Here is a 20,248-nt window from a genome sequence, read left to right as displayed (position 1 = left end):
TCATTCAGAATTCTTCTCTGCTTAAATGTTATTTTAGATTAAAAAACATAAAACAAATATGCTTTTATTTCAGAATCAGGTCAACTGGAAAGTGATCCCAAAGTTTTAAGCAGCTGTTATATACCACAACTACACACAGTCTAAGCATAGTGTACTTTAATTCAGGATAACCACAGATGCAATCCATGCGATGTCAGACCAAATTAAACTGCAAGCATCGCTGCAGCTTCATTAGATATTGTTTTTCATGCAATTCTATTGTTTTTGTTTTTGCTAAATATTGTAAAAGAGCCTATAATTATGGAGACACGAGCAGTTGCATCAGTTCCAAGGAGGAGTTGGTTGCCAAGCAACTGGTGAGTAGAGCCATGGTGACAATGAACCGTGGTACCACACAGTTTGTGTAAGAAAAAAAAAAAGTATTAAATTTAAGATGACAGAAGTCTCACTGTGTTCATCTTTATCCTAATTTCTTTTGCCAGAAACTGTTCTCAAACCAAACAACTCCACAACCATCCCTCAATCAGCTCACAGACGGAAAGATCACCACACTTTATTTTTTCGTGGCTGCGAGTGCCATTTTGCTTGTGTAAATTCTGACACCTTTGTTCCGATCAACATATGATGTTTCTGAATAATTAGTCTAATTATGGACGTCTCTGCTGCTCATTTTAGAGAGCCCATGGAAACAAGTGTTTTTAAACTAGCGCAGTCTCTGTATGCTTTAATCATGCAGCTGCCATTCTTTGAGACGGGCTTGTAGCAATGTGGAGTCACAACTTATCCATCTCCCAGCACGATGCGTGAGAGCTTACTAAGGATATTTTTGTTTTATATTGCCTGTCTCACCTTTGCATCTGCAAAAAAGCTGGTGACAGTTCTGTCACGCTTCACCTTTCACTTCAAGAATACAAGAGAGGTGTTGATTGAATTGACAGGTAAATTCTGAAGTTGTAGTTTTCGAGCTGTACAAGTTCCTGATTAATTAATACGCGTGCAAAACAACACAACGTTGTGCAATAGAAAGCATACAGAGAACATGTGTTAATATCTAACATTTAAAACTAAAGAAAACATTTATTTTTCTCCATTTTACTTCATCTTAAGTTACTATTAAACACAAGAGAACACATGGACCTCATTACAGACCTTATTTTGGTTCTTCAGGTGCTGATTTTACTCTGACTGGACTTAGTTTGGCTACAAATGCACAAAAAATAAATGAAATAATTCACATTTAAAAAAGGTCAAATGTTGAAAATAGTGAATGGCAGTAATATTAAATAAAAAACGCACACAGTTACCTTTTCATAACACAAGCTCTATAAAAGGAATTGTTCATTTTCAAGCTTCTGGCAATAATGTTGCTCAGTTCTACTTGACACGACAGAGAAAATGTTCCCCATTTTGTGCACTGTTAGCCTTTGAGCGATGTGTTTCCACCCACAACTCATTCAAACTGACTCCTTCAGTCTGGTGCACAACAGCAGGGCCTTGTTTATTTTTCTCAAACACCTACACAAACTGAAAACTCTAATGTCGTAGATAAAACAAAACTACAATTACTGTTGAAGGTAATTAGCAAAGTGCAGAGAAGAACAGCAAATCAAATCTCTCAAGGAACTTGGGTAAACATCGGCATGACGGGTTTCCAGCTGCGAGTTCAAGCGCTAAAGCAATCCACCAGCTTTTTGGAATTCCACAGTCCTGCGTGGTTTTCCAGGAACTGCTGTCTCACCAGCTCTTTGACCGTCTGGTAGACACTGGCTTCGACCTATAAAAGAATAAAACCATTTACATCATCAGACATCACATAAGTGAACTAAAAAGCCAACCTTCTATTACTCATCAAATGGAAAGCTTTGCACAGTTCACAGTGAGGATTCACAAACCTTGACACTGTGGTACGTGGGAAGCTCCAGCAGATAGGTGTGCCCACCCAGCTGTGCAACTTTGAGGAAATAACTGTAGAGGGCTCTCTTGCAAAGTCTGCTTGAGTAGCCAGGCACGCTCACAGAAGGAGAGCTGGAGAAACATTAAAATCCACCATTAACATTTTTCCAACAGTTAAGGTTTCCCACACATTACTTAAATTTGCTTTATGGTGCATTTGTCCTCTTTAAGTTTTCATTATACAACAAAAGATATACTATTTTTAATGCAAGCAATTTTTAGGTGCATTTGATACCCCCCCACACCCACACACACACACATTTCTTCTTAAAACTGCCGTTGAAGATTTTATTAGAAAAGAACAAAAAGACAGGAAGGTGAAGAGAAAAAGGGGAAATGATTGAAAAGGACCTGGGGCAGAAACGAATGCAGGCCACTATGGTAAGCTCTCTTCCTCTGGTACATGTAATGCACGCTCTACCAGGTGAGCTACAAATTATTTAAAGCTTTAAAAAACACTTTTCAGCTGTGGAGATTATGTGACCAGCAGCTAAGAAGGAAATGAAAATTGCCATTCCTCTTCCTGTTTTTGCTGCGCAATCAAACCTTCATTTTCCTAGAAATTATTTGCAGCCACTGGATTTTAATGCTGATGGTGTCATTCTGCCACAATGCAATCAATAAAAAACATATTTTGCAGCACAAAAGTTGTCCTTTGTTAATTGAAATGCATTTTCCACCTGACAAGATTCAACTTTTCAATTCTGTATCATTTAATGTCCACATTCTTCCTTCGTTTGCAGTCCAACTTCATGTACAGGCACTGCTCATATTGACATGATACAACAATGTATCCAAAAGCTGTTACGGTTATCAGTTTGAATTGGGAGCCCGATTAAATACTCACACCTTCTTATTTAACCATATTAGACAATGTACAGTGATTGCAGCCAATTAGCCAGCAGCAGTGAGGCATTTAGGGTATGATACCCTCCAAAAACTATAAATGGAAAAACATGTCCTCTCATTGCAGCACTGCAGCACTGTTTTTGACCTTTATGGCAGATGCAATGCTACTCTGGTGGGGACACACTCTGCTTCAGAGCTTATTTGTGCTAAACATGTCTGGCGAGACAATTTTATCACACTGCCGAGGTAAAGTGTGGCTGTGGTCTGGCTGAGAGAAAGAGAGGAAGGGTTTGCTGCAGGCAGCACTTACCACTACCACTAACACATTTCTTAGGGGATACTCTGGAGTGAGACACAGGGGAGGAACCCAGCAGCCTAAACAGACAAAATGTTGAGGAGGAATTGAGTGTGACTGCACTCACAGAAGCTGACATTAGCAGAGCCTGTTCAGAGAGACTCATTTTCAAATAATTTAAGGTCTCTTCCATCCTGACAAAGTCTATAACCCCTGATATTCTTCAAAACCTAGCTTTGTTTCTCTATTACTCAGAGACATTACATGTCCAGTGCATACTTAGAAGGGAAAGACTATTGAATCCTTCCAAGATAACTATTTCCTAAAAACCTCACCAAGTGCCTCGGTACTGAAAATCATAGTTAATAGAAAGTAAGACTTCTAAATCGCCAATTTAAAAAAAATGTCATGTGATTCAAGAAAACTTTCCTTTCACACTAATATTTGGAAGTTTTATGAGTAGGTGCACTGAGCTCAGTTACAGGAGGTCCACAAGCCAGTGTACTCCAAGTGGCAGCCCCAAGTCCAGATAAATGGGAAGGGTTGAGCAATGTTCCCTCTAATTTTTCATGTGTCTGAGCGAACACACAAACGCCCTGAGCGGTCCCTTGGACCACTGTGAGCAACAGCAGACGTGTGCACTGTGGTCACGCCAGCATCCAAGTTACATGGTTTATTAAAATAATCAAATTACAGCGTTTACATTCATGTTAGACTACTTTTAATTAACTGCTTTAGCCCACTTACAATGAAAATTTAAAAAAAAAAAATGTTCATGGCCTGTGTATGTTAACACTATTGGAAGTAAAAATAACTTGGACCCCAATTTTGAAAACACAACTTTCTCTCTTTTTTAATATGAAAGCTCTGATTTGTATGAGTCTGTGGTCTGGGAGAGAGTCCTGTAACTCTCTGTCTGCAAAATACAGTATATAATGACCAATATTGGGCAATTAATTATATAGTTACTTCTAGAGCAGGGCGATATGACCAAAAATATTTATCACGATATAGATTTGAAAATTTGCGATAACGATATAACTGACGATATAATTGACACTAGACAAAATACTTTACAATCCACAACTTTATTAGTTAAAAAGAAAAATCTATGTATTTTCCACTTAAACAAGCAGCTGTTTTTTTTTTTAAATCTGCATTAAAGTTGTATAAAAACTTAACAGTGCGAATGTAAATTCCTCGCTGACAGTTTAACCAAAAACGCATTTCCAGTGGAAATTGGCCGACATATCCTCAGTATAACCATGTATAATATCCACAAAACTTAAAAAGAGGTTATACACACACACAATACAGTATAATTATGTTGAAGCACAGTATGTATCACTCCACGAGACGTGATTATAAGGGGCACTGTCGATTTTCAGAAAAATCAAAGGATTGATTTTAAGTGTGCTGTATTTTCCAAAAAACACGGTAATAACGACGGCCCGCTAGCAATGCTCTACCAAAAATAGTGCTTTGTTGTGTATCTGACGGACGAAAGCTAAACCAGTTCCACACCACTGAAGTTGCAGCATTTTTACAAACCAATTCTGGTTCATCTGTTTCATTCAATGATCCGCTTTCACCCTTCTCATTCTCCGTCGCCTTTTTCGCCATGTGCGTATGAAAACAAAGCCACTGCGCATGCGTGTTTTACCCATATTCTATCACGATATTTCATTTTCTTGTCGTTGCCCAACATTATACCGGTATTACCGTGAACGATATGATATGGCCCAGCCCTAGTTACTTCTTCAAAAAAGTAACTGAGTTATGCAAACAACAACGTTTTTGCAGCTGTTTACCTAAAAATGCAGCCAAGGCGTTTTTTAAAAATAAAAATTTCAAACTATTTACAGAACAATCAGCTGTTCTGCATCAAATTTGATGCCACACACATTATTTGTGCCACTCCATAAAATAATTTCTGTCCACTATGAGATAAAGGAGAACAACAGCCTGATACCTGCAGGCCTGACAACAGGAGATGTATCACTGCTGTAACACCTGTAACATTCGGTAGTCGCCTCATTGTTCTGACACACACAACAAAACTACACTACACACTAACTGCACAAAATTTGCGCTAAACGTCGCAAATCTCTCACATCTCAAAACACCGCTGTCACTCCTAAAACTTACCCCTTCCTAAACAACTAAATGCCATGTTGCCATATCATTTTTTGATTGGTCGACATGGTACATTTTTCCACCAAGAGGAAAAGGTGGGGTTTTTGGTTTTGCTCACAGGTGGAGAGCAACGCCGTTTTTACCGTTTCTTCCCGCAGTAAATATAAACAACGATAGTATTCAGGAAGAAAACCAAACATTGCAGATATTTTTTATCATAACTCTGGTTTTACGTGGCCTATCAACACTATTAAAAAACTGATATAAAGTCCACAGTTTTTCCATCAATTGTTCCGTCTGTCCTGCTCACATCTCCAATGGTTGTACACGTTGTCATTAACGTGGCTTCACTCTACATCAGCCACGCCGCTTTGCTAGCTAAAACACCGGTGTCGGCACATAAGGACGCTGTCATAGCCTGTCAACCACGTTGATTAGCTGCGTATATACGAATGTGAATCGCATTATTGGCTGGACTATGGGATAAGGTGGCATCGTTCTAATCCCATACGGGAGCAGCCAGTCACTCACTGACTAACACTGCAAAACAGAATTGTTTAAGTTTTAATTTCAATTCAGGTTAGGTTTTTTTCTGTGCGCAACGCAGATTTTCTGTGCACAGAGACCGTGCCAGCAGTGCGCAATTGCGCATGTGCACAGAGCATCCAGCGTAAAATCTTTGTCAACTCAAACATTCCGCTCATCAGGAGATTTCTGTAGTTGATTCGCCAGAGATGAGGTTGAAAACACTGTCTATGATACTGTTAGCCAAGGTGACCATGGAAATTGTGCTAATGTTGACAGAAAACAAGAGAGAACCAAGGAAGATATATTGTGTGTGCAGGAGAACAGGTGGAAGTGAAGCAAGGCCAGATATTGTTCTACCGTGGTGTACAGTGCTTAACCAATTTATTAGACCACCACCCAATATAAGGTTTACACCACACCTGCCCTAAACTAACAGTACTGGTAAAAATAAAAATGTTTCTGCAGTGTTTAATCCACAAGGATAAGCTCTTTAATCAAAATGATAAAACTTATGCAAAAAATAGTATTATTGTTATCCATGAACTTTCAAATGTACTGTTTGATTAAATAGGATTCATGTTTTCTTGTTTTTATGACAGGTGGTTGAGTAAATCTGTAAGCACTGAAGATGGAAAGAGAAGTGGAGTCTGAGTACTATTAAAAGAAAGCATGTGGAGAGTGTTGTGGAGGTGAAGAGTGTCAGACAGGATCAGACAGGAGTTTGAATCTGGAAATCAAAGCAGGCATGTTGACTATTAGGTGTGTCTGCAGCACAGGCTGGATGTCAGAAGAGAAAGGAATTCTGGAGTAATTTGTATGAAGTGGTAGAGAGAGGGTGATGATTGGAGCAGATTTCAATGGACATGAAGGAGAAGGGAACAGAGGTGTTGAGGTGGTGTTGGGTAGATATGATGTTAAGGAGAGAAATGCAGAAGGTCAGATGGTGGTGGGTTTTGTAAAAAGGATGAAAAGGGCTTCAAGAAAGGAAGGAATCTGGGGTAATGCATAAGACTGGATGAAGGTACACACAGGACTGAATCTTACACATGAGGTTCAATCTGAAAGAGACTGCAGGGAGTTGTCAGGGGAGAATGTAGCTAGGATAGAATGAAATGGAAGCCAGTAGGATGACTCTGGAAAACAAGAGGAAAAAGCAAATGCAGAGGTGAAAGTTAAAGGAGGAAGAATGTTAGTCAGAGTCCAGGGAAGAGTTGAGACAGGCTCTGGGTGATAGGGAAGAATTGCCAGATGACAAACGTACAGATGAAGTGGTGAAGGACACTTCCGAGGATTGAGATAGAAATGTACTAATGAATGAAGAGTGTTTAAAAGGTGGATGGAATACATTGAGGATGATGAATGAAGAAAATGAGAGAAAGCAGGGATAGACAGAGAGCTGTTGGAGCTAGATCAAGGATAGAGGTGAGCAGCAGTTATGGTTTCATACCAGTTTCTGATTTTCAAATGTTGATGAAGAGTGGTCCAGGACATGTGAGGTGTGCAGTAGAAGTGGCAGGTGGGTTCAAAGTGGGGGTGGGATTACATCATCAGGAGTCTCTGTGGACTATGATGTTCATAGACAACATTGAGATCTCTAGTGAGAGTAGGGAGGGAGTAGAAGAGAGCCTGGAGAGGTGGAAGTATGCCCTGAAGAGAAAATGAATGAAAGCCACTAGAGGCAAGACAGAATACGCTTGTGAGTGAGCAGGAGACAGGAGAAGATGAGCTTAAATATCTGGGGTCAACCATCCAAAGCACTAGACTAAGAGCACAACAGAAGAGTGTGCAGGCAGGGTGAGAGTGTGGCGATGAGTGTAGGGGTGATTTGTGACTGAAGGATAGCAGAGTCAAAGAGAAAGTTTACAAGATGGTAATGAGAACTGAAAGGATGGTTTGGAGACAGTGATGCTGAAAAAAAAAAAAAGAGCAGAAAACCAAGGTGGAGGTGGAAAATTTGAGGATTTTTCATTGTGACCAGAATGGAAATGATTAGAACTGAGTTCATCAGAGGAACAGCTCAGGTCGAGTGGTTTGGAGACAAAGCTAGAGAGAGTTGGTGTGACAGAGGAGGATGTTGGGAATAGGATGAGATGGATGCATATGATCTGCTGTGGCAAGCTCTAAAGAGAGCAGCCCTCTGCATACCTCGTGTCCTGAATTCCTGCCTTTAAATTCTCTTCAGAAGTCTATTTTTCTTTGCTTTTTTTTCCTTTCTAAATAGTTGACACTTAAAACCATGGTGTTTGCCTAAAAATAACAGTTCGAGCAAGAGGACAACAGCTGAAATAGGCAGCAACACTGCAGTGGGGGGAAAAAAAAAAAAAAAAAAAAAAAAGGATCTTAAATCTATTTTTGGCTGTAATCTCTGCTCAAGGACAAAACAGCCTCCAGAGAAAGCCATGTCTGTGTCACACTAACTACTGGACATCAGCAGTTGTCGGCAGCAGCAAAGCCCAGTGATGGCAGGAGCCCCAGGCAACACAGAGGCCATGAAAGTAGACAACTCTGACAACAGCTCTACCATTTCTCTACAAATGACAGCACAAGGAAAATTTTCATACTTGTCCCAAATCTATGGTGTAGAAACACCACATTTTCTAAAAACTTCATCTAATTTATGACAAAGACTGATTTCTTGAAAAAGAAAAAAAGGGTCTTACCCCTCCACAATCAAGCCCTTGCTGCTGTCCAAAACTTCAATATCCTGGTCCCCGAGGCACCAGTTGATGCTGAGGTTTTCATGATGCAGCGAGGGCACAACAGGCCCCACGTAGTCCCCGCAGACAAAGACGATGTCATGTTTCTTGTAGGACTGCGGCAGAAAGATCTGCCATCCATCACCCAGTCGCTTGCTGGTGATATCAGACACTTCCTGGTTCATGAGCTTCTGGCCTCCTAAGTAAGATTTTAGAAACATTTGCAACAGAAATAAATTAATTTATGCAAAATTTAGTTTGTTATGATGCCACCTTTAGCCAATTACATCTGCAACGTTGAACTGGAATTAAAGCTTGTCAGTATTTCCAATATTTTGAAATGCGTTGGCTCACTATCTTGCTGATACATGGATATGATGACTGATTCTGCTGTACATAGATAGATACTGTGCAAAACTGTTGACCCATCCCTCATTTCTTTATATTTTGCTCATACAGAATAATGGTAATAAAGAATAAACTGAAGCAGACTTGCTTTACTTTTTTTGTAATGGTTTTAAGCAATAGTTCTCCAGATTTTCTGAAGGTCTTTCAAAGTTTTACTTTGGCCATTGGCTGCTTTTTCACTCATTTTTAGTTCAGCTCTTGTACCTGACCATTTTCAGCTCTTTGGAAACCAACCTTTAAAAATGGGAATAAATTATGTGTTCATAGTAGAAAAAACACCAATTTTCATGAAACTTGTGCATGAACAACGGAAGAAACCACTACATTCTAGTGCTGATCCAAATATTTGTAGAAAAACATCCAGGTATTCATGATGGGTCTAGCTGCACTTCCCTTCTAATAAAGAATAAATGCTTTAAGCGTCTTACCTAGTACCATGCTTGTGATGTAAAGCGGCTGAATAAAGTGGCTCAGTAATGCACCCTGAATCCCAGTAACAGTCCAGCGGCAAAGTTTGTCACTGCCAGACATGCAGCAGACTTTGGCGCCCCAGAGACTCGGGTCAAGGTAGGCCACAGGGACCAGTAGGCCTTTGAAATGATACTGGAGAACCATAGAGGTCCAGGTGTCGTTTGCAGAAACCCTAAAACAGGACATTATGTTACATTTTAGTTTACTAGAACTTAATCTTCATGAGTAATGGACAAAATTTAATGTCCATTATAAACAGAGTTAAAATTAACCCATAGAAAGGTTAATATTATTCTGTGTTTTACAACATGTACAAAATGTCACATTTCTTGGAAGATAAATCCACAGATTTGAATTGAGACCTTTTACAAGTACACAGGAAAATATGACTTAAAAACATGTATAAAGAAAGAATCAAAAGAATGGGATAATTAGCGGATTGCTGTACTTAAAGTAGAAGTTCGTAGGAGCTCCTTCGGGACACTGATTGGTGTAGAGATGCAGACTGATCTTGGGTTTGAGCTGAAGCTGGTGGCTGGCTGCACTACTCTCAAAAATACAGCTCTCCTTGGCCTTTGGATCAGCATCAAAGAACAGCAAAAGCTGTTTATACAGAAACCTGAACACAAGCCAGAAAAATAAATATTATTCCCACTTTAAGCTGCAGCAGCACTTTCAGTGAATCAGAAGCATTATAACTGGTAGAGAGCAAGTGAGATGTTGCAGCCTGCTTTTTACATCTTCATTCTGAATATTAAGAATAGATATTTGAAGTTCAGGTGTTCTAAATCAGAACCAGCACTTTAACACCTGCATTCTTGAGATTTGGATGAAGTATTTAGGAACTAATTTTAGAAGTTAGTACCTTAAAAGAGCCCGTCTGGCAATGATGATGGCATGGCTGTCATGAACCATCACCCCATTGTAGCAAAGCCATTCGCTACAACTTGAGCGGCCAGATCCCACTGCCACTACCTTGTATTGCTCACATGGACGACCTGCTGTATCCAGAACTTCTGTGGGGAAAAGATAGTTTTTCTTCTCAAAGCTTCATTAGCGATAGCTTTAATTAACAATGACTGCGAGAGATGGAAGTAAAGATGACACAGAATGATGCTTATAAAATACTATTTAGTTATTTTATTCTGGACCTTGAAGCAGCAAATCCACTGAAACAAGTAATTTTGGTTCCTCTTAAGACCTCAGTCACTAGGGAAGAATCTGTAATCCCCGACTTGTTGGCAAGTGGTTACCTGCTTTTACTTGTTGAAATTGTTCCTAAAACCAGAGCTGTGACTGAAAAATTGTTAGCAGATTGCCGCAGTTGCCCATAATTGTGTAAATGCTGTAAGGCATTCACACTATTGAGTTCCCGTTTCTCTTTATTCTTTTTTATTCCTCTAGTTTGAATGGAAAATGCCATCTTTTCTTCAAACACTTAACACCAACTACTAATGGTACAATAATGAGACGATCATAATAAACCAGATATGGAGAGCCTTTGCCTTTAAAGTGAAAACTGTTCTTTACCGCTGGAACTAGCACGATTCCAAAAGTTGCAGCTTTTACTTTGAAGATGAGCATTTTTCACACTTTCTTTACTGCTCTACGAGAAATTGGTAGGGTGTCCTCAACCTGTGTCCAAGTTTGTGTGACTGACTCTTAAAGGTACTTTTATGCTCTCCGTTCACCACCTGTTGAACGGCATGACTAAAGTTATATCACATCTGTTTGTGCTGATGTGCTGTTTTGATGTTGATTCAGTCAGTCAGATAATAACAGATTACATACAGAGAGATGGTGCAACAGTTTGGAAACATTTTAGAGACATGGGGGTGTCCAAATTCATGGGCTGCATCCTCCTGAAGCCGCATTTGTAGGCCGATTACGCCACAGCGACACGCCGAAGGCTGTCCAAATTCGTAGACTCCTCCGAATGCAGCTGACAAATGTGTCCTCCTTTTCCCGAAATTTGAAGGTTGGGTCGGGTGTATCCTTTGTGGCCCTCCATATCCCAGAAATCATAGCATGGCCCAGCCAATTCCAGTTTTCAACAATGGCTGCCGCTACTAAGTTTTAATATTAATCTTATTACTCTTTCTCGATCACAAAATAAACTTAACATATTTTCAGGCGAGAATGTAGCTGTGTAAACTTCAAATATCTGCTAGGTTTATCAAGATATCACATATTTGCAAAAGTGCTCCGACGTTTTCGGAGACATCTGTTACCCACCAGATCAATAGCTAGCCAGGAGCTCGAGGGTCACTAGAGCCGCCGAGAACGGCACAACTGCCGGCACATAATTTTCAGATCACCGCGGTCCTTTGCTACTCAGGTTAAACGTGATATAGGAGTCGCTTAGATAACCTAAAAATGTTATTGTTTGGCTTTTTTCAGTGTTTTATTTGTTCGTGAGTAAATCAGTTTGGCTGAGATTAAAGTTATTAGATTAAATTACATTTTATTAATCACCCGGGTGGGTTCCTCCTTGGTTTTCACAGAGCTGAATAAACAGAAGTGTGAGATAGTCGAGAATTTACACCAGTGTCCTGTTATATTTTAGATAGCAAGGAGCAGCTGAGTTTATTAAACTCCACCGAGACGCAAATCTGAAAGCTAGACTGTCCAATTTCACAGCGGTTTACTTCCGGCCTACCCAGCCTTCTGAGGACCCCGCCTACGTAAACCGCGGCCCATGAATTTGGACACAACCTTAGTGAGAAAAACAACAACATTGTTTTTAATGTCTTTGCTTCCTGTTTTAACTTTACTTCCTTTATCAGCACTGATGTAGCATTATCTCCTCAGTGGTGACACCTACTGTTCAGGAGAATACTCCAATAGCTACCTGCATCCTAACACTGACCATAAAAGTGGCACCTTAAGGCTGTGTGACTGAATCTTTAGCCATTTCTCTTTCAAACGACTGAAGGTTTGAATAGCACATGTGTGGAGATGCTGTGCGCTTAAACTGATGATACCAGGTTAAAAACAACAACAACAACAACAACAACAACAACAACAACAACAACAACAAATCCTGTCAGGAACTGAGCATTTAGAGCACTGTGAAGCCTGAACCTTTAGACTCATAGGGACTGCTTGTACTGCTGACCTCATTAATAGGAGATTACTTTACATCAGTCTAAATGGCAACTCTCAAACAACTAAGAGGCCTTCTGTGCAGGAATGCCGCACAGTTGTGTAGTCGTGCATTCGGTAGTCATATCGAATTAGCTCTCAGCTTGTGCAATTTAGACACTGTGTGTCTTAAAAGGAGTTTCATCTCCTAAATGGTTCTTCTAAATTGACTCGCTCAGATTATAACTTCCGTTATTTTACTTCACATAGAAGTGCCAAAGAATTATGTTTTTATATACACATATCTTCTGCTTCCATGATTATTAAAAGAAAGAGTCTGCATATATTGCTTTAATTCCACAATATTATCTTTTAATGAGTGACCCATCATATTTAATGGAAATTTCCAGTTGGCTCACATGTGATATCATACACACTTTATGATAATTGAGTGCGACCTTTTTTTCATGCTTTGAAATCTTCATGATGTGGACTGCTAATGTCTGGACATTTAACATACTACTGCAATAATGACCTGCCACTGGTACAGGCTCACTTTAGGCATTTATAGACAGTTAAGAGTAAAACTAGTCTCCTTCTTTAGCACTGTTAAGATACAGATTTAAAAAAAAAAAAAAAAAGGTTAAAAATAAACGGGATACATCTACTAAATATCCAGGAGCCACTTATAACCTACTATGAAAACAATAAAATCCTGCAGTGAAGTGCACAAATCTAATGGAAAACTGCACGTGTACAAGAAGCTTACCTCTTATCAAGACAAATGCTGCCATGTGGCTCTTGCAGGCATAGAAATCTGGACACATTTTCAGGAGGCTGTCAAACTTCTCACTGCTTATAGCTGCCATGTGATTCTTGTGCCATTCAGTGCGCCAAACTGGAAGAAAGATAAACAGCAGAATCCAGCTATATAATCAGGGACAGAGTGTATTTTGGACATCACTCATCTGAGTGTCCTTAAAACTGTGGAAGCAGAAGGACTTTGCCTTGAAAATGTTTATGATATTGCTACACATCATAAACATTGTCAGCTGACTGGCTGAATATATGTGAGAACTTCGCTTTTTTCCCCTCATGCTGGTAGTGACAAAGGAGTACCACATGTGCTAAAATGAAGAGAAATGTATTTAAACTAATCTATTGTACACTTCTGAAAGAAACGTGCAACACTTCAGTCCAAAGATAAGCGTCTGATGAAGCAGTGGAGGTGAGGTATAAGCAAGCAGAACTTCTTACAAACAGAAAGAAAAATGTAGGCGTCACACTTGGCGCCTTCATCTTAAAATATGTTCAAAAAGAAATAAAAAAAAATAAAAATAAGTAGAGGGCATTTTGCATAGGTTTGAATATAGGAGTGTCTTGTGAACAAGACCACTGGTTTGAAAACCACTGATCTGAAAACCCTGAAACGGAGCTTTCAATCTTAACAGGAAAAAAAGACCTTAAAAGGGTGAACGTGTGAAAAGATTTTCTTGAAGGGAGGTTGATGACTGACTTGTGTGTGATCAGTAGTGATATTCGATGACTGTATGACCAGGACAGAGTGACTCAGGCACAGGCAACAATCATTTTTTTTAAAGTTACAGTCAGTCTTTTTTGAGGTCATTTTAATAAAATAAGAATGTTACCTTCATAAATATACACCGATTAGAGTGTAGTTACGTCTGCAAACAAATTGATGCATTGTCAAAGCCTTAGAATTAATCCATTAAAAATACACAAGAGCAGTGACCGGTTTGTGGAAGTTGCCATATTAACATACCATCTTAAACGCATGGACTTCGCCATTCCACCTAATTGCGTGTTATGTTTTATACTAGAGACCAGTCACAATTGCAATTAATTTCTACACATTCAGACTCAAGACATGAAGGATCATTCCTATGCTTTTAATCATGTGACAAGGGTCCCCTTCACCAAAAAGCAAAAACACAAAGGAAAGTGACAATGTGACCAGTGTCTGAATAAAACTAACACATACAAGTGTGCATAAACATGCTTTTTATTCCCAAATCTGTCAGCAGATTAGACATGCAACCATCCCATCTCTGGACAGCTGATAATGAGCCAGCTAACAGCTAACAACAACAGCTGGTTTTGAGTTAACATTATACCACCTAATGTACGGCAGTTTGATTACATTCTCACATCATGTGAGAGTTGTTTCGCTTATTGTCAGAGTTCAACAATGTTAGATCCACTTCAAAGAAAGTTTACCTAATGCCAGCTAACAGGAGCATAAAGAAGTTCAGGATATCCTCAACAACTTGCCTTAGTATCACTGTCATCAGAAAGAAGTGAGCTTCACTTACTCATCATCTCGTATCAGACTCCTTTAGAAAGGTTTAACAACCTCCTGCACTAACCACAGCTGCCAGAGTTTTTTGTACTACAATGGCCACTATAACTAGGATTACGCATTTGAATTGGAAGCTGTAAGAAAAAAATAATTCATGACTATAATCTGATATCTACTGACATCTAATTGTGCCTTTAACACTGGAGGGAGCAGATTCGCAGCTGTGAGAACAAACTATCAAACAGGGTGTTTCTGTGTATACTAGCTGGTAGCAACTGCAGAAGTGCCACTGAAAATGTGAGCGCTTTCAAGTTTTACTTTTATTAAATTGCTACTGTACCTTCAGTCTTTGTGGTTGTATCAGGTTGGTTTATGTCCTTGACCTGCTCTGTTAAAAGATCTTCATCTGACAGTATGCTTTCAGGAGGTGACATACCATGAAGGGAGAGCACAGCTGGTTCATCATCCGAATCTTCAGCCTGAGAAAGACAAAACCCTTCTTTAACCTCCTAGGACCTGGCGTCCACATATGTGGACATTACATTTTGGGTTACGACGACATTATACTGCTACTGTTCTATCAAAATTTTAAACTAATATCCTCATTTGTGGCTCTTATTTTTCTTAAAAACAAAAATAAGGTAAAAAAAAAAAAAAAAAAAAAAAAAAAGGAAAGAAATCTGGTAATTCTTTGTTTTTACATTCATTGAGCCCCAATGTGCCCAAACATCAAAGAGAAATTAAAAATGCCTGCTGTGGAAGAGTTCGGGTCTTAGGAGGGTAAAAAAAACAAAAAACAAAAAAACCCCAAAACAAACAGGACTCTCGTGTTCTTATCATTCTTGAGCCAACTGATCTTGAGCCGTTATCAAGGAAACACAAGGAAGGCAGTGTTATGTGTGAGATAAGCACTGAATGCACTTCTGCTGTTCACAGTTAAAGTGACAAGGTGGCTGCAGGTGGTTTAGAGCTCCTTCACTAAACTGGATAATGGTATGAACCACTGTTCTGCTTGCCAGTCAAGCAATTTAATGTTAATTATCGCAGATATTGAGATTGCATTTTGATGTCAGATTTTCAAGTATGGTTTAATGCCACAATTAATTCACATATCTTAATTAATCTGTGAAGTACACCTTCTGAATAAGAGATGATAAGTAGATGTATAAGACCTTGTCAGCATCTCATCGTCTGAGATAAGATTTCTAATGAAAAAGTCTTAATAGCATAATACATTAAATGCAACGGCAGTGAACTTTCAGAAAACCTTGGTCTTATATACGCTGATCAGACATAACATTATGACCACTGACAGTTCAACTGAATAACATCAATTATCTCTCCATCATAGCACCTATTAGTGGGTGGGATATGTGAGTGAGCAAGTGAGCATTTTGTCCTCAAAGTTGATGTGTTTGAAGCAGGAAAAACTGGCAAGCTTAAGGATTTGAGCGAGTGATGGCTTGACAACAAGGTCAGACAATCTCCAAAACTGCAGCTTTTCAGCAAGACAAGAGCTGCAGTTGGACAGTTTTAGTGGTGGGCAGGTGAGCTTCCAAACTGAACCACAGAGCAATGAAAGAAGGTGGCCTCATATCAATCATGGCCGGCTGTGTGAGGCATTCTTACGTAGGGAACACCTGGCACCAGAACGTACTATACAAGAAGATGGCAAACCATCTTAGGCTACGTCCACACGTACACTGGTATTTTTTGAAAACGCAGCTTTTTCTATGCGTTTGCACCTTTCGTCCACACGTAAACGGCGTTCTCGGTCACTGAAAACAGAGATTTTTAAAAACTCCGGCCAGGGTGGATATTTTTGAAAACTCCGTTTTTGCATTTACGTGTGGACGAGAAAAACGGAGAAAACGCAGAAAATGCAGCGTCAAAGGTGTGCGCCTTTTTTGACGTCACACTGTGCGCCACGTTATTGTTTCGGTGAAATGAATTTCTACAATACTGTTACTGTTAATTCTACTCTCTGCAGTGTTTAAATGCTTACATATACACACAGTTACTGTCCCTCCACACATACGACTCGGTTCTGCTTCTATGCCCCATCTTTGTTTACTTTTTCCCACCGAGGCTTCTAGACTTCTGATTGGCCAACATTTCTACACGGTTAGGAATATATTGCCACCTGTTGCTTTGGCATGTTCCTAGCAGCGTTTTCCTTCATTTCTGCGTTTACGTGTGGACGGGATTATTTTTTAAAACGAAAACGGAAAATCTCCGTTTTCAAAAATACCCGTGTACGTGTGGACGTAGTCTTAGAGGTGGCTGTAGCTCAGGTGGCAGAGCAGGTCAGCCACTAATCAGAAGGTCGGTGGTTCGATCCCAGGCTGCATCCTGGCTGCATGTCAAATATCCTTGGGCAAGATACTAACCCCATGTTTGCCTACTGGTGGTGGTCAGAGGGCCTGGTGGCGCCTGTGTCCTGCACCCTCGCCTCTGTCAGTGCGCCCCAGGGCAGCTGTGGCTACAATGTAGCTTGCCATTGCCAGTGTGTGAATGTGTGGGTGAATGACTGAATGTAGTGTAAAGCGCTTTGGGGTCCTATGGACTAGAAAAGCGCTATACAAATGCAGGCCATTTACCATTTAGAGGCAGTGTAATGCTTTGGACAATGTTCTGTTGAAAAACCTTGTGTCCTGCCATCCATGTGGATGTTATTTTGACATATACCACCTCGCATTGTTGGCGACCATGTACGCCCTTTCATGGAAACAGTATTACCTGATGGCTGCGGCCTCCTTCAGCAGGATAATGTGCTACAAAGCAAAAAAAGGTTCAGAAAGGGTTTGCTGAGCACAACAACATATTTGAGGTGTTGGCTTGGCCTCCAAATTCCACAGATCTCAACCCAGTCAGGCATCTGTGAAATGTTGTGGACAAATAAGGCTCCACCGCACAACTTACAAAACTTGACTGATCTGCTTGCTAACATCTTGGTGCTAGATACCACAGCACACCTTCAGGGGTCTAGCAGAGTCCATGTATTAACAGGTCAGGCCTCTTTTGTCAGCAAAAGTGGGCCAACACTATATTAGGTAGGTGGTCAAGGTGTTACACCTGATCTGTGTATACTCATATAGTTACCTCATTTTCCAACATTATGTCACCAGAATCATAATTATGGCTGAGTGTGGGGACGGCGCCCTTTTCGATTTGGGGTCTGTGGTCTCCTTCAGAAAGCAGAGCCTCTGGTGCTGTATCATAGTCTCCAGCTGCATGTTCGTTTGTCCTAGGAGGGCAACAAACACAGACCCACTAGGAAATGAACAGCTGATCCCTTATTCAGTCAGCACAAACAGCTAAAAATTAACAGTATTATCAGCTGCTTTTATTTTAAGATAATTCTCACCTACAATTTCCTCTTAAAAAAAAAACAAAACAAAACTGCTAACAACCTGCTAAGACTGCACACAAAAAATAGAACTGCATAAGTAAATGAATGAGGCTGTAAAAGTTCAGAGCAGATTAAAATCAAGTACATGAGAAGTTTCACAACCACAAGAGCCACTGTCTTTCTCACTGTCTTGAAACAATGGGTGCACTCATTAGTAACAGAGTGTAATGTGCCCAATTTTGGACCGGACACTGGACTCATTAGCAAGCTGTTCACCTGCCTGCTGTGAAGCCTCAGTAAGACACAATAAAATCCAAATTGCTGTTGACAAAGAAACAGTTACATCCTGGTTTTATTGACCCACGCATCAAGAGTGCACTTCCCTGCAGTGAAACAGAAAATTAGTTACCTCTGTCCCAGCATGTGCGAGAGAAACGTGAAAGTGTATCTGTCGCGTTTAAAGGCAGGGTTTGTGTTCAAGGACATTTCAAGTCTCTCCACCAATTATACGGAGGTGAGTAGGAACACATACAAAAGTTAAGTCCTTGTCCAAACAGGTGGACACAGCATGTGACAAGGTGGCGGTCATATTTTTTTTCCCCATTACCTCAGCCCAGCAGCATCAGTGTAAATGTCTGCATCGTCTGTCTTGTGGACCTGAGGACAGTGAGGGCGTGGGCTCAGCTCACGGTCTGACAAAGACCAGAAACTAGCAGCACCTCTTCTCGAATATTTAAATGCTCCTCGACTAGTCATGGTGTTCGAACAACCTGCAAATACATACATACATACATACATAAATAAAACGGATTGGCGAACTGTCCGGGGTGTACCCGCCTCTCGCCCTATGGTGGCGTGAAGTTGCTACTGTTGCATTTATACATATTTAACAAAAGTAGGAATGAGTGTGTTCATCCCATTGTGCCTTGACAGCTTTTAATACTCATACTCATGAAATGACATTTTTGTTTAAATATATAATCCCAATAAAGCTACACTAACTACACGATTAACAGCAAACCAAAAGTAACAACCCCTAGCTTATTGACAGCTGATGATAAATTGTGATGTCTAGAGGCGATAACATTTCCCTTTTCCTTTAGTCCACAGCGCCAACACAAAATTTAAGTGTGCATTTTCTGCAGCTTTGCGGTTTAGCTGAGAGGCTAACTAGTTAGCTGCTATCAAAAGTAAACGACGAGTTAGCTAGTATAACCAAAAGTATCGACCGAGCTGAAATTAATTGACAGTAGGAAAAATATGAACAAGTTTACCCGTTTCAAACTGGAAAGAACGTCTAACTCTAAACTAGCCACCAATGCTTCGTTAGCTTCACTGATAAAGCTAACGTTAGCATCTTTCTGCTACCACACGTTAGAGCACCTCTACCAGTCCCGGCAGAAAACAATAAAACATGAAATTGTTTCACCGCGAGTTTGCCAGCGACTAAGTATTTAGTTAACACTTTAACTTCCAAATACACTGCTAAAAGCTTACCTTTACACTTAACGCTTGTTCAGGCTTTAAAAGACTAGCTAGATCTGACGTGGGAAGCCGTTGCAACCCAGAGACGATAACAGGTGTGAAAATCTGCGCGCAAGTGACCGAAGCAGCTACTTCAAGTCAACACCTGCCAATGCAATTAAAATTATATAAAATTATTAATAAATATAGCTATAATGAGAAACTTTCCAAAAGGTATGTGGACATGTTTCACTCATATGCTGCCTGACTCTTAGATAAGATAAGATAAGATAAGATAAGATAAGATAAGATATAACTTTATTAATCCCTCGGGTGGGTTCCTCTGGGAAATTCGATCTTGTATAGACTGCAATTATATTCAGTTACAATTTGGAAATATTCACATCATCACTTCATGAATTGTTTTGAATAAGGTTTGGGGAAAGGACTCTTAACAGATCATTCCAGTGAAACCGCATCATCAGAGTGAGAATACAAGGTGTAACTTTCCCAAGATTTGGACCTGATGCCACTTTTCCACCTGCATGTGTAACTGGTGCTTGCCAGTTCTGCCTTATAAGAACCAACCCCTGTTTTGACAACCCAGAGATGACCCTACGTCATTTAAAAAAAACATCCAAAGACCACAAGTACACAAAACAGAGAGGTGCTGACATACTGCTGAATATATG

General features: G+C 40.0%; 1 protein-coding gene across 4 annotated transcripts; it reads right to left on the bottom strand.

Annotated features, from left to right (window-relative positions):
* Positions 1–274: 274 nt before the first annotated feature.
* adad2 (adenosine deaminase domain containing 2) lies at positions 275–19,829 on the bottom strand. Of its 4 annotated transcripts, none has more exons than XM_082547861.1 (11): positions 19,367–19,576; positions 18,700–18,862; positions 17,843–17,987; positions 15,081–15,219; positions 13,190–13,318; positions 10,202–10,352; positions 9,785–9,955; positions 9,294–9,508; positions 8,422–8,656; positions 1,893–2,025; positions 275–1,774 (listed from the first exon to the last, which is right to left on the bottom strand). In XM_082547861.1, the coding sequence occupies exons 2-11, from the start codon at positions 18,846–18,848 to the stop codon at positions 1,664–1,666; spliced, it is 1,578 nt and encodes a 525-aa protein (XP_082403987.1). In that variant the 5' UTR covers positions 18,849–18,862; positions 19,367–19,576; the 3' UTR covers positions 275–1,663. The 4 variants fall into 4 exon arrangements, with proteins under 4 accessions (XP_082403987.1, XP_082403988.1, XP_082403986.1 ...); XM_082547862.1 differs by lacking the exon at positions 19,367–19,576 and adding an exon at positions 19,590–19,829 and having other exon boundaries at positions 276–1,774; positions 10,202–10,349; XM_082547860.1 differs by lacking the exon at positions 19,367–19,576 and adding an exon at positions 19,590–19,828 and having other exon boundaries at positions 278–1,774.
* Between the last annotated feature and the right edge of the window lie 419 nt (positions 19,830–20,248).

This window comes from Aulonocara stuartgranti, assembly GCF_965226115.1.
Source record: "Aulonocara stuartgranti genome assembly, chromosome: 10".
NCBI lineage: Eukaryota > Metazoa > Chordata > Actinopteri > Cichliformes > Cichlidae > Aulonocara > Aulonocara stuartgranti.
Note: the sequence above shows the minus strand (reverse complement) of the source record. Positions and strands in the feature narration are given on the sequence as shown.